This window comes from Narcine bancroftii, chromosome 5, assembly GCF_036971445.1.
Source record: "Narcine bancroftii isolate sNarBan1 chromosome 5, sNarBan1.hap1, whole genome shotgun sequence".
Lineage (NCBI taxonomy): Eukaryota > Metazoa > Chordata > Chondrichthyes > Torpediniformes > Narcinidae > Narcine > Narcine bancroftii.
The window spans coordinates 243525435-243539792 of NC_091473.1; the positions used below are offsets into that span (position 1 = coordinate 243525435).

The 14358-nt window shown below is 42.6% G+C and overlaps 1 protein-coding gene across 8 annotated transcripts in view; it reads left to right on the forward strand.

Annotated features, from left to right (window-relative positions):
* srgap2 (SLIT-ROBO Rho GTPase activating protein 2) overlaps positions 1-14358 on the forward strand; it is a 182245-nt gene that overhangs the window by 131982 nt on the left and 35905 nt on the right. For all 8 annotated transcript variants that reach the window (XM_069941877.1, XM_069941878.1, XM_069941880.1 and 5 more), the window contains 6 exons: positions 1821-1905; positions 6723-6750; positions 7678-7708; positions 9145-9205; positions 10318-10395; positions 11918-12052. In XM_069941877.1, the coding sequence (XP_069797978.1) occupies positions 1821-1905; positions 6723-6750; positions 7678-7708; positions 9145-9205; positions 10318-10395; positions 11918-12052 (418 nt within the window). The remainder of the gene's footprint in view (positions 1-1820; positions 1906-6722; positions 6751-7677; positions 7709-9144; positions 9206-10317; positions 10396-11917; positions 12053-14358) is intronic.

Below are 14358 nucleotides of genomic sequence, written 5' to 3' on the forward strand. Positions count from 1 at the left end.
AGCTGATGGCACAGTTACTACAGCGATTAGTGCAATACTGTTCTTTCTTTGGCTTGGCTTCGCGGACGAAGATTTATGGAGGGGGTAAAAGTCCACGTCAGCTGCAGGCTCGTTTGTGGCTGACAAGTCCGATGCGGGACAGGCAGACACGGTTGCAGCGGCTGCAGGGGAAAATTGGTTGGTTGGGGTTGGGTGTTGGGTTTTTCCTCCTTTGCCTTTTGTCAGTGAGGTGAGCTCTGCGGTCTTCTTCAAAGGAGGTTGCTGCCCGCCGAACTGTGAGGCACCAAGATGCACAGATTGAGGCGATATCAGCCCACTGGTGGTGGTCAATGGGGCAGGCACCAAGAGATTTCTTTAGGCAGTCCTTGTACCTCTTCTTTGGTGCACCTCTGTCACGGTGGCCAGTGGAGAGCTCGCCATATAACACGATCTTGGGAAGGCGATGGTCCTCCATTCTGGAGACGTGACCCATCCAATAACAATACTGTTACAGTGTGCCAGTAACAGAGTTCAACTCTGGCTTTTTCTCCATGTAGTCTGGTTTCATTCCACCATTCAAAATATACCAGGATTGCAGGTCATTTGGACTCGTGGGCCAAAAAGACCTGTTACCGTGCTGTACGTCTAAATTTAAATTTAATTCTGTGGGTCACATTTTGTCTGGAAGCCTCTTTACTTGCCCAAGTGTAATTTCTTCAGCAAACTTATACGATAGTCCTAACCATCTGGTTTACCATATGCATCCTGATTTCCTTCCAGCCAATTAACCTCACAAGGTTACTTGGACTCTTCAAATTGCTGGTATTGTGTGGGTGAGAGAAAGAATGAGGGGAGGAGCTGATGGAAAAAGTAGGAAAGAAAACACTGGAGGAATGGAATTACTTTGTGAGCTGATATAAACTCAAAGGGCTGAAACCACTTCCTTTTATGTCCCAAGGCAATGCATATCAATGTCCATGGATTGAAATCTCTGCATCCTCAACCATGTGTTGGGGCCTGTATATGTCTCTTTCCACGGACTGGACGTCCATCCCATTCCTGGGACTACTTTTGTGTACCTTACCATGGGTTGGATCCTCTCTCTGGCAGAAAGCAATGACGCGCCATCCAGGGATTGGAGCCTATGTGAGCCTCTCCGTGGACTGGAGCCTGCTTTCACCCTTTCCCCTGTATGAAATGTTGCCTGTATGTTGCCCTCCGTAGATTGGGGGAATCCCTCGCTTTGGCCTATGGTTGCTTCTCCCCTTCTCCAGATGGGGTTGATATTTCCCTGAGCCTACCCATGATTTGGGCCTTCTGCATCCCTCTCAATGGAACTCAGCCTGTGGGTTGCGATGCAAAGGCTGGGGCCTGTGGATTCATGCCTTTCCACTGGAGCCTGTCTACCCTTCTCTGTGAACTGGAACTGTGCATCCCTCTCCATAGATTTGGGTCTTTGCATGCCTCACATGAATTGGGTGACCACATCCCATCCATGAGTTTTGGTCTGTTACTTCCTCTCCTAGGCCTGTGCATTTCTCTCCATGTTTCGATGAAACCTTACCACTCTCAAAATGGGGCCCATGCTTCCTGACTATTGGCATAACCATCATTATCATGTGTTGATTGCTGATTGGTCTTCCCTCTCTGGTTTCAGCATCCATGGTGACCTGGGTGTGCTTAACATTTCCATTTTTGCTCGATTGAGCCAATCACAGGCATGCCCATTCAACCTCAGCTCAGGAAGGAGAGTGAATTGTTCAAGGGGCACTTAGCACAATTCTGTAAACTGCTTGCTGCTTTGTGATCGCTTGCTGTTTTTTTTTCTCCCCGTCTTATAGAAACTGAAAGAGTATTTTGAAGGCAGAAATCTGATCACCAAACTGCAAGCGAAGCATGATCTTCTGCAAAAGACTCTTGGAGAAAGTAGGAAATATTGTTAATCCCTTTCATAATTAATCAGTCAATGGAGTGTGAGGTCTGTTCAGTATAATTTGGCTCAAAACCCATGAAAATGGGTTCCTTAATTCAAATCTCTGAAACAGATACTTTTTTAAATCCATCAGCTAAGTTCAATTTTTTTTATACTGTATTGATTTTAGTGAACTAATTAGAATTATCCAATCCAATCAAAATATGGACAAAATTGTAAAGAATAAATACACAACTTCAGAACATTTGAGGCTTGCATTCAGAATATTAGATCTAATTTCTTTGAATGGAAATATTTTCTCTCCACTACAATGTAAGAGACAAATAGATTAATATTGAGTTCCGAAGCAGTAAATGGTAGTAAAATATTTAAACTACCCCTGTTTATCTTGCTTCTCTTTATGTAAAAGTAACAGGAATAAGTTTCAATGGGAGTTGCTAGTCCTGGCTGGGCTTACAGCCAACTAAACTGAAGCCGGCTTGTTCCAGTCTGTTCCTGGATTTTTCTGTCTCAGATCTGCTTTCCTTCCAAACCTATGATTTTTAAAACAACCTGCAAAACAACCCATGACATCCAAAACTTCTTTCCCTCAGGAATAATTAGAGAAGTCCTGTCTGTATTATTTTTAAATACGTTTTAAACAGTGCAGGAACATGGAGCTCGAATTAAACACCCATAATCTCAGCTTTCCTGAAACTTGAGTGCGTTAGTTTGTTGGATTTCCAAATACACCTCCGTGCTCAGAGAATGCAAGCAGACAGAAACCAGAGGGTGAAACCTTGAATCTTATCCTGGAACATTCCAGAAAAGAACAAGCCTCTTGTTTGGAGAGAGAATGAGTACCATCCTTTGACTGTTCAGTAACAGTACTCAGATTAAAGAGAAGAGGAATTTTTGTTTATTTAAATTTATACAATGGCAAGCTCAGAATCAAATGCATTCAACAAGTAGTTTCTCAAGAAAATCCAAATGAACTGCCGATGTTGGAAATTTGAAATGAGAAGCAGAAAATCCTGGAAACACTCCGCAGGTCAGGCAGCATCAGTGGAAACAGAAAGAGTTTGTGTTTCAGATCCAAGATTCTTCATCAGAAATGCAAAAGGTCAGGAAAAAGAAAACACCTTTCTTTCCCACTTCTCTGCACTGAAAACCTGACTTGTTTTCTCTATGCTTCTTTTTCCACAGATGCTCCTGACCTGCTGAACATTTCCAGCATTTTCCATTTGGAATTTTGTAGTTTAAATGCTTTAAGAGCTGTGCGCATGTCCTTATTTTTCTTTGCAGTTAACTTTTCTCTCTTATAGTTGAGTCTAATGTTCAAATCCATTGCCCATTGTGGTAATGAACAGTTCAGACCATAAATATTTGATTAGTAGACTGTGGGGCTAAGCCCTTGTACAGTAAAGTCATAATATCAATTCCTGGGCCACTCAAAATATTGTTTGGGGTTGCACCGTACTGCCCAACAGAATTAATGTTCTTGTAACATTCTCTTTCCAAAAATACCACTAGAAATTAAAAAGTCAGAAACACAATGTGAGGAAGATCAAGGGGTGAAAAATCTGGTATGAGAGACCTGCTCTGAGTCACACACCTGCTATCTGCTGAGATGGTGCTTGGCTTCTGATGTGATCCCAGATTTTTCATGCTAGTTGCTTCCGATCCAGGTTTGCCCTGCTGAGCTCGCAACAGCTCCATCTGCCAATGAGCTTGGGGAATATACAGCAAGTTGTTTGACCTACAAGATCCTGTTCCTTACTTGCATCACTTTGTCCTTTTTGCTTGACAAAAGTTTGCAGTTTTTCCCATTTATGTGAAGTTTAACTCTGCTCCTTAACAAGTTTTTCAATATCTTTCACCTTCCCAGCACAAAGTACACTTTAAAAGGTACTGTCAGTTGAACCTTACAAGATAGTAAGATGTCATTCAGCTCAAATGATGTAATTCTGGAAGTTATTCCTTATCCAATCTACTTTGTCCAATCCCATTGCTATTTCTTTTTCACCTACATACTTAACTGAATTCCCTTCGCTGTATCAGCAATAATCTCCTCAAATGCACCTTTTGATGACAGGTTCCACATTCTACAATATCTTTGGAGAAAGAGATTTTTGCGGAATTTGCAATTGGACTTGAGGGCAACTCTTAATTGCCGTGTTCTGGCTATGCTCTTGCTCCAGATATTCTGCATATCTTCATTAAATCACTCAACTCTGTAAATCATTTTTGCATCATCTTTGATATCTATATATATTTGGGTTGGTTGTTGTGGATGAGGAATCATTCTGAACTCTTCAGAATGAACATCCCAAGTTTAAAGAGGAAACGATGTGTCAGAGGATTGATTTCTGTTCAGAGAATTTAATAGAGGTCTACAAGATTCTGATAGGCATAGATAAGGTAAACAGTCAGTGCCTTTTTCCCCCATGGAGGGAGTAGCCAACACCAGAGGATGTCAGTACAAAGTGAAGGGAAGAAAGTTTAGTGGAGACATCGGGGTTAATTTTTTTTAAAAAGAGCCTGGAATGCCTTGCCAGGGGTGGGGTGGTGGTGGAGGCTGGAACATTAGGGGCATTTAAAAGAGTCTTAGGAAGGCATATGGATGAAAGAAAAATGGATGGTTTTGAGGTAGGGAGGGATTATTTTATTTCGGTAAGAAATAAGTTGGCCCAACATCAAGGCCTGAAGGGCCTGAACTGTGGTGTAGTGTTCCCTGTTCTAACTCTGCTGTGAGCACCACTTAATCTGCGACTGAAACCCTTATCCATTCCTCTGTTTGCCCCAGGCTTGGGTATCCCCATGCTCTTCAGACTTCTATCTCATCTTTCAACATCCATAAATTTGAAGTAATCTAAAACTACTTTCCCTATCCTAACTCAAAAGTGATATTTCTCTGTGATCTCTAGTTCCAGGTCTTGAAATCCCTTGAATTTAAACCCACTGATGTTGTTTTGAAATTTAACTGTGATATTGTCCTCTCTATATGTCTTAACGTCTTCAAGCCATGGTTCTGAGAAATAAAATGTCTAACTACTTTTTCATGTCTTGACAATTATATCTATGACTAACCTTACCCTGAACTCTGTAATTCCCTTCTTAAACCTCACTCCCTGTCTTTTCTCTTTTATTCTAGCTCAGAAATTGTATCTCTTTGAGTAAGGTGTTGTTCCTCAGTTCACAATTTAGCTCATTATCAAATATAGTTTCATAGTGTTTGTAACTTGTCTTGGGATCTTTTATTCATAAATAGAAATTAGTGCAGTCCTTCCAATAAGGTGATTAGAATTACTGAATGGTGAGAGTGAACGGGGTGGGGTCAAACCTTCAGAGTGGATCAATGAGCAGATGCAATACACTGTGGTAGCAAAGATTACCAGCTGGTATCTTGCTGCCTTCTGTGTGTGCTGATCTTGAGTGTCTGCACAGAGTCAGAGGCAGTTCAAGGCTAATTATGTAATCAGCCTTCAGCTTTGAAATAGGGAGAATGAGAGAGGACGCCACAGACTAACATTTAAATAGTAATTATTGATTGAAAATTCAGAGCGTTATTTTTTTGGTTCTTTCATTTCAGTTAATATTTTGCCACAGTGGGTAGGTCAAAGAATCTTGGATTGGAAACTCCTGGAGAGGAAGTGGAAAGGCAGTGCTGCAGAAAGAGAATTCTGCATCATCTGGATAGAGAAGAGCTGAGAGACAAGGGGATGAGGCATGGGCTCAGGCTGAATCCTGGCCTCTTTTTAAAAGGCATCCTTCCTGTAAAAAAAAATACACCAGCTACTGAAGGATCTCAGCAAGCCAAGCAGCATCTGTAGCGGAAAGAAATTTTCAGCGTATCACGTTGAAACTCTGCAGCATAACTGAAGGTGTGACAAGGAAAAATAGCCAGAAGAGAGGGAGAGGGCCGAGAAGGTGATAGATGGGGTGAGAAGGGACAAAGGATTCAACTGCTCACCCACATACTTATTAAATATTGTGAGAGTACCTGCCTCCACCATCTTCTCGAGGAGTACATTCCAGATTATAGCCACTCTCTTGATGAAATCTCAGATCCCTTACCCCCCCTATCTTAAACCTATGCCATCTGTATTTGGTCACCTCTGTTATGATAGAAAGTTTATCATTATTCACCCTAACATGTCCCTACAATTATGTATACCTCTATCATCTTCCTCTGCTCTAAGATAAACAAACCCCATCTATCCAGACTCTCCCATCTCAGAATACAACCTGGTAAATCTGGTCATTGTTCCACCCTCAACTTCTTCCACAAAGTATCTGAAATGCTGCCATTTGTACTTGGATCTTAGGGTAACAGTTTTATTGTGTGATCACACCTTTCTACTACTGGCCTAGTACTAATAAGAAACATAATAGGAACAGGAGTTGGCCATCCGGACCATTGAGCCGGATATTGTCATTCAATATGATCATGGCTGATCTGATGACTGGCTCACCTCCACCTTCCTGCCTTTTCCCCATATCCCTTTAATTCCCTTCCTATGTAGAAATCTATCCAATCTTATTTTAAATATATTTACTGAGGTCACCTCCACTGCTTCAAAGGGCAGAGAATTCCACAGATTCACCAACCTCTGGGAAAAACATCTCCGTCCGAAATCTACCACCCTGAATCTTGAGGCTCTGTCCCTGAGTTCTAGATTCCCCTACCAATGGAAACAACTTACCTACCTCAATGCCTTTCATAACTTCATATGTTTCTATAAGGTAACGTACAACATGTTTCAATTTATTACTAACATTTCTGTGTTTTATCTTCTCTCCACCCCCCCGCCCCTTCTTTCTATTTTAGGCCAGAGGACAGACTGTTCCATTGCCAGGTGGGTCCAGTTATTGTAGTTGTACATGCCTTGAATTTCCTCACTCCTGCAGTTTTCTTCATTTCCTTAATTTCCATGTTGCCATGTTATGGTTAATTAATAAAAAAACAAATCTAAAACTGCATTCAGTTGAGAAGATCCTTTCTGCAAACGGTATTCACGTCCAGTTCTGTGTGAAGCTCGGCAGACTTGAGACCAATTTGTTGAACCTTCGCCTACTGCAAAGGAGAGTTTGGAAATGCATCTCATTGGCATTGCTGGATGTCATGCCCCTTTTTCCCAGAAACCGTGCAGACAAGAAAGATTTTCAGTGACTTCTACTACTTTTGGCTTTTTATAATGAGCCAAATTTGGAAAAGACAGTTGGTGGACAGGAAGTACCAGCAAGCTACCATCCATCCTGGACATCTTAATGTTTTGGCATGGTTGAGAACAGAATTCTGATGAACTGGTATTTGATTTTCCCTGTAGTCAAGGCAGTAATTGTGCATGTCGACTACAGTTAACGTAGCGGTTAATGTAATGCTATTACAGCACCAGCGACCGAAGTTCAAATCTGGCGCTGTCTGTAAGGAGTTTGTACGTTCTCCCCATGTCTATGTGGGTTTCCCCCGGGTACTCAAGTTTCCTCCCAGCCTTCAAAAACATACCAAGGTGTAGGTCACTTGGGTGTAATTTGGCAGCAAACACTCAAGGGCCGAAAGGCCCTGTTACTGTGCTATATTGTCAATGTCTTAAATGCAGGGCCTAAAGTTAACCTTCATGGGGTTATCAAAGCAAAAACCTGATCTTTGACAGGATCAATCCAGGTGCATGATTTTGATTTACTAGTATTGGGTTTTTGCAGCCATAAGCCTCCAAGATCATTTTCAATGTTTAACATGTTGTACTAAATTTATTTCCTTTCTCTTGCCATGTCCTGAGCAGCGGGCGGCGGAACTCCAGCGTGAGAAAACAGGTAGTTATCACAGCAGCAGCTCTATTTTTTTTTTAATTTGAACCGTTTTCACTAATTGTGGCTTGGAAACATCTGGCTTCCAGTGGCTTTTGCATCTGGATGGAAGTCTATGATAGAGTCTCCTTTACACGTCTGGTGTCAAGGCTCCCTTGATGTCTCAGGTTAATGCTTCACCGGACAAGCCCGGTCACAACACATCCAGGAACAAGTTCAGTCATTTGGTAGAGAGGTCTCACATGTGTGTTCTGTGTAGAGTATTTGATGCTGAACCTGTTTCTTTCCACTCTGTTAACAGAGGAGGTGCAAGAACAATTTTGTCAAATCTGAAGTAGCTTCTTCCAATTCCATTTTCTCTACCAGTGTCTGCAGCCACTCGGTTACAGAGTAAATAAGCATGCCATCTTGGTCGAGATGATGAGTTCAGACAAATACAATTCATAATGATATACAAGAATTAAAAGTCATAATTTAAATGTAAGGTGAGTCCCTGATGTTTGGAGAAGAGTAATGAAGAACCCTGCAACAGTCAGGGCCAAGCACAATGCTGATCAGACAAACACGAGGCTGGAGAATCTCAGCAGGTCAAACTGTGTACTTTATGTAGCAAAAATAAAGATACATAATCAGTGTTTCCGGCTCATGCCTTGATGAGGGTCTCAAGCCTGAAACGTTGGTTGTGTATCTTTATTTTTGCTACAGAAAATACATTGTTTGGCCTGCTGAGTTTCTCCAGCATCGTATTTCTAATTCAGTCAGGGTGTCTGCAGAATTTTGTTTTACTATGATGTTTGATTATCTCAAGAGTGGGAGAAAATAAAGATGACCTACATTTAAAATGAGTGCATGACTAGGTTCCGAAGGTTTATAGATTAAACGTGGGAGGAAAGATCAAGGCAGTGAAGATCGCTATAGTTTTCAGATTCCAGAAGTGAGTGAGAGAAGGAATGTCTTCGTCTTAATACAGAGAGAATGGAAAGGGAAATGGAAAACTGGGTGTAAGAAAGGATTTGGACAAAGTAAGAAAGTTGAGAGGAAGATGGACTGCACTGCTTTGAAAATAGAGGCAAGAAATAATATGGTGAGAGGTTAGACATTGGAGTGGTAGAAATAGTAGCAAGTAAGACAACATTTGTTTTTTTTTTCTCTCCTGTGTTTCTTGGCCAAGACTGTAAGAGGGAGGCAGTGAGACTCATTGGGTTTGAGAACTGCACTCAGGCTGGCTGTTAGGAAGTATTAATTTAAAATACATTTGGGGAAAAATAGGTCAGTAAATCGTGTAAAGGAACTGTGTAGCACTCCAGATAGTTCTCACTGTCTGGAGGAATTCCAGGCTTGTGGAAAGCAGTTTCGAAAGGATTAAGAGAGCTGTAAATTTCAAGATGATTTTCTATCGGATTTACCAGCCCCTGCTGAGATTTCCTTTCTCTTGTTTCTAGGATGGAAGCCACATCATTCCCTTGGTGGTGGAGAGTTGCATCCGGTTTATCAGGAGGCATGGTATGTCGTGGGCCTAAACATAAAGAACGAGCAATACACACAAGGAGGCTCTTTGGCCCATATCAATTCTGACAGTTCTTCAGAGGAACCCTCAGTTAATTTCACTTTCCTGCCCTTTTTTTAAAAAATTACATTTTAAATTTGAATATGCAGCACGGTAGTAGGCCCGTGCCGCCCAATTTACACCCAATTAACCTACACCTCCAGTACATTTCAAATGGTGGGGGGAAACTGGAGTCCTCAGGGAAAGCCCACACAGGCACGGGGAGAATGTACAAACACCTTATAGGCAGCGCGGGATTTGAACCCAGGTCCCTATTGCTGGCGCTGTAAAGACGTTGCGCTAACAAATACGCCAACTGTGAGGCTAATTTGGCTGTGTCATTTTGGCAATGAAAGTATGTTATAGTTTTGAAAGCATCCATCATATCTCGTCTTTATCTTCTATGTTAAAAGTATAATAGGTCTCCAGTAGTCTCTGCCTATGTAGTGCTGTTCTGGTAAATCTCTACTGCACATTCGTCAGGGTGCTAAAGAGAGACGCCCAGAATTCAACCTTAAACTCCATCCCAATCCCAAATAATTGTTAATTCAGTGACCTTGCTTGTTTTCCATCATATGCTTTTGAAAAGTAGTTTTTTCTGGATTGCTTGATACCACTCCAGAAATTCAATCGAACGCCTCTGGAAGAATCACCCTGTGTGGCTGATGTTGCTCCTGCATTATTTGCATGTGAAATGATATGATTGGAGGACCGAGGAGTAACTTGGAGTAGATTTATTGTTGGGCCCTCCAAAACCAAATAGGTCTTCACATTGCAGTGCTTGTTTGGGACAACATGAATGCATGCCCTTTGCTTAAACTCATCCTTCCCGCAACCCTAGGACATTAATCCTTGGAACATCTTCAACTCATGATCGATCAGGGCCGAACTTGCAGGTTTAACACGATGCATAGGCCGATCCATTCCTGTGACCAGTCAGTTCACTTGGGTTCAGTCCCAGTAAGGTTCTGAAGGTGAAGCAAGCAGTTTACCCATGGATAGGGAGGATAATAATGGAGTTGGTGACTCCCAGCTCATAATCTCATTTATTGTTTATTTTTCTGCAAAGGTCTGCAGCACGAGGGGATTTTCCGTGTGTCAGGGTCACAAATTGAAGTTAATGATATCAAAAATGCCTTTGAAAGAGGTTAGTATTAAAATTTAATTATTCCTCAACAATGGTCTTTCTGATATTTACCCTGGACACTTTTCTGTTAAAGTGACAATCAGCATCCTTGTACTCTCCTGAGCGATTGCTTCTCTGGGAAATTAAGCTCTGTCTAATGATTGGACAGCCAAACTCAATGCCAAGGTCATGAAACTGTTGTTGAAAGAATCCTTGATTATTTTGATGTGGCACTCTGCTTTTCTTTTTGCCTGCATTGAAGATATATTAGGAAATGAAAGTGCGATCCTTGCGCCATCCTCTTGCCAACAGAATCCCACCACTAGAAACATCTTCCCTTCTCCGCCTTCCATAGGGACCGCTTTCCCTCCTTGACTTCCTTGTCCACTCATCCCTCCCCACCAATCACTCCTACCGCACTGGCACCAAAAAGTGTCACACCTCCTCCCTCACCACCATTTGGGACCCCCTCACAGTCCTTTCAAATGAAGCAACACTTCACCTCTGTATCCATGGGAGTTCTCGACTGCATCCGATGCACCCTTGTGGCCTTCTCTACATCAATGAGACTGTGCGCAAACTGGGAGATTGCTTTGCTGAGTACCTTCACTCTATCCTCATCAGTGACGTGGATCTCCCAGTGGCCAACTACTTCAATTCTCCTCCCATGTCCTACTCCCATGCAGACATATCTGTCCATGGCTTCATACTGTCCCACCAAGACCACCTGTAAATTGGAGGAACAACATAGATTTTACGTCTGGGCACTCTCCAGCAAAATGGCATTAACATAGACTTCTCCAATTTCTGCTAGCCTACTCCCTGTTCTCCCTCCCTTCCCTTTCCCTTTGTCTTCTTTCCACCAGCTGTCCACCTCCTACCATCTCCATTCACAGACCCATCCCTCCTCCCCCCTGCTTGCTGATGTTTCCTCCATCTCTTAGCCACCTATTACTTCCTGCCTTTAGGACCATGCTCCTCCACCTATCGTTTTGTTCAGGCACCTGCCAACATTTTTCATACCTTGTTGAAGGGCTCAAGCTCGAATCATTGGTTATGTATCTTTATCTTTGCTACATAAAGAACACTGTTTGACCTGCTGATTTTCTCCAGCATCATGTTTTTATTTCAACCATGATGTCTGCAACCTTTTGTGTTTAACTTCTTCTCACCCTTTTGCCACTGTGTTGCCCAAACAAATGAGGGTCTCCTACACACTTTTAGAGTCTGGAATCCATGAAGACTGATGCAATTACTAGTCACGACTGGTTGGGCAGGTGTATGCTTTTGGAGGAGACGTTATTTTCACATTCAATCCCTCCAATCTTACCCTTGCTTTCTGGACTGCAATGCCTAGTGTCCACCATCTCATGTTGATTGCATGCAGTCATTTGTGATAGGAAATGTACCAAAATTGGAGTGTTACATTTGGAAACAGTTGGCTCCCAGCCAGGATGATAGTGCCAGGAATGATGCCTTCACACATATCGGTTTAAAATAGAGGGAATCAAATTTTAATTCTTCCGTGTTGCTTTGTCCAAAGGTGAGGATCCCTTGGCAGGAGATCAGAATGACCACGATATGGACTCGATAGCAGGAGTGCTAAAATTACACTTCAGAGGCCTGGACAGCCCACTTTTCCCCAAAGAAATTTTCCATGACCTCATGTCATGTGTCAGTAAGTTGAATTGTGTCTGTCGCGGGTTTTGATATTTTTTTTCTATCGCTGGGACACATCGGATTTCTTGGTTGGTTTATAATCTCTGTAATCTTGAGAGGTGAGTGATAACCTGGCAGGAAAGATTAAAGACTAAATAGAAACCTGTTGAAAGGAGGACTTTGTATTGAATCAGGGAAGAGGTGCTAAAATTTGCAGAGTGGAACATTGGTGTGACATTCTACAGGAGAGGTAACATCTTCATCACTTTGGGCTGATTTTATCTTCTGTACCATTCACTCCAACTCCCAGTCTCTTCTGGACTGTAAGAAAGGGTAATTTTGGACATCAAGCTCTCAGGAGGATGAATAAAGATTGGCAAGCTGAAGTCAACAATCTGTCATTGGGTCACCTTAATGATGTACCATCCAGGGTCATAGCAGGGTCAGGTCTGTTCATCGTCTTGAAGCTAATCTTCATTGCTGCTATTTTTAAAAATATAAGCATAAAATTACTCCGATATCCATGTCAGTAGTTGCGGAGTTAAAAGCCCTTTCTTTAGAAAGGGACAGGGGAGATTTACTAGAAAATAAGGAAAAATTAGCCCCGTTGGCAAGGGATTCAGGAACTGCAGGCTTAATGTGACGGGTAAGGGAACCTGAAGAGAATTGAGAACTACTTCTTTTGAATACATTGAATTAAGATCTGCACTGAGTGGCAAAAGAAAAATCAACAGTGACTTTCTAAAGTGAATTAGTAACTTGATCATGGCAGAGTGTGGGAGTGGACTTGTTTCTGTCGTATTTTCAAAGAACCAGTAATGGGCCAGTGGGCTGAAAGGCCAACTTATTATTTATATTCTAATGCTGGATCTAACAGAATTACCTGGTTTCTAACCACAGCCTCACTTGCTTAGTCCAATAGACATTTTTTTAAAAACAGGCAGTGCAGTTAGAGTAGTGGTCGACAGCATCGAGTCCACGCTGCTGAAGATCCAGCTGCGCTGGATGGGTCACGTCTCCAGAATGGAGGACCATCGCCTTCCCAAGATCGTGTTATATGGCGAGCTCTCCACTGGCCACCGTGACAGAGGTGCACCAAAGAAAAGGTACAAGGACTGCCTAAAGAAATCTCTTGGTGCCTGCCACATTGACCACCGCCAGTGGGCTGATAACGCCTCAAACCGTGCATCTTGGCGCCTCACAGTTTGGCGGGCAGCAACCTCCTTTGAAGAAGACCGCAGAGCCCACCTCACTGACAAAAGGCAAAGGAGGAAAAACCCAACACCCAACCCCAACCAACCAATTTTCCCTTGCAACCGCTGCAATCGTGTCTGCCTGTCCCGCATCGGACTTGTCAGCCACAAACGAGCCTGCAGCTGACGTGGACTTTTTACCCCCTCCATAAATCTTCGTCCGCGAAGCCAAGCCAAAGAAGAAGAAGATTACAGTAACAGTGAGCTGGTTCGAATCTAGCACTGCCTGTAAGAAGTTTGTACATTCTCCCCATGTCTTCATGGCTCCGGTTTCTTCCCACCCTTCAAAAGCCATACGGGGATTGTAGGTTAATTGACGTATTTGGGTGGCATGGGCTTGTGATCTGCAAGGACCTGCTTCCGTGCTGTATGCCTAAAAAATTTGAAAGGGTTGAGGATCAGGAAAGGTGAGATTAAGTGAGCAGCTGTGCTCCCCACCTATAGCCAGCCTGTGAAGCCTCCGTTAAGTGCAAGATTTTCTTTGTGTTTTGAAGATTTTTTTTAAAGTACACTCTTAGCAGTGGGAGACCTGCTTCCACCTCCCGAGTCAGAGCAGGAACTTCCAGTGACAGAAGTCAATCGCTGATTGAGATGTAGAAGCATCTGGGAACTGAGAGTGTGCTTGTGACGGAGGCTTGGAGCATTTGCTAGGATGGTAGATAATTCCCTTAAATGGGAATTTGTCACAGTGTGGTCCATTGTCCTGTCAATTCTGAGGTTAGGTGTCTAATTGACCCATATTTGAATACCGCAGGCAGCCTGGCCTGGTATAACGCTTAGGAATTTCTTCTAATGAATTCATAGGGAAGGGCCCTTTTCAACACTCCTATCCATCATAGAATTTGAAGAGATATTTTGGTCGGTTTTTTCATTCCATTTTATTCTCCGGTTTTCTCTCATCCCTTTCACAGTCTTGTTCCTTCTTATTTGCTCTTTTAATCTCCTAACTTCCCAAGGCTTTCTTCTTTTTCTCTACCAAACTGTTTACTCTTTGTATTTGCCTACCTCTCTCTTCTGTCTCACTCCTTCATTTTACCCATCTCTATTGCCCTGCCATCTTCAGCTCCTCGAG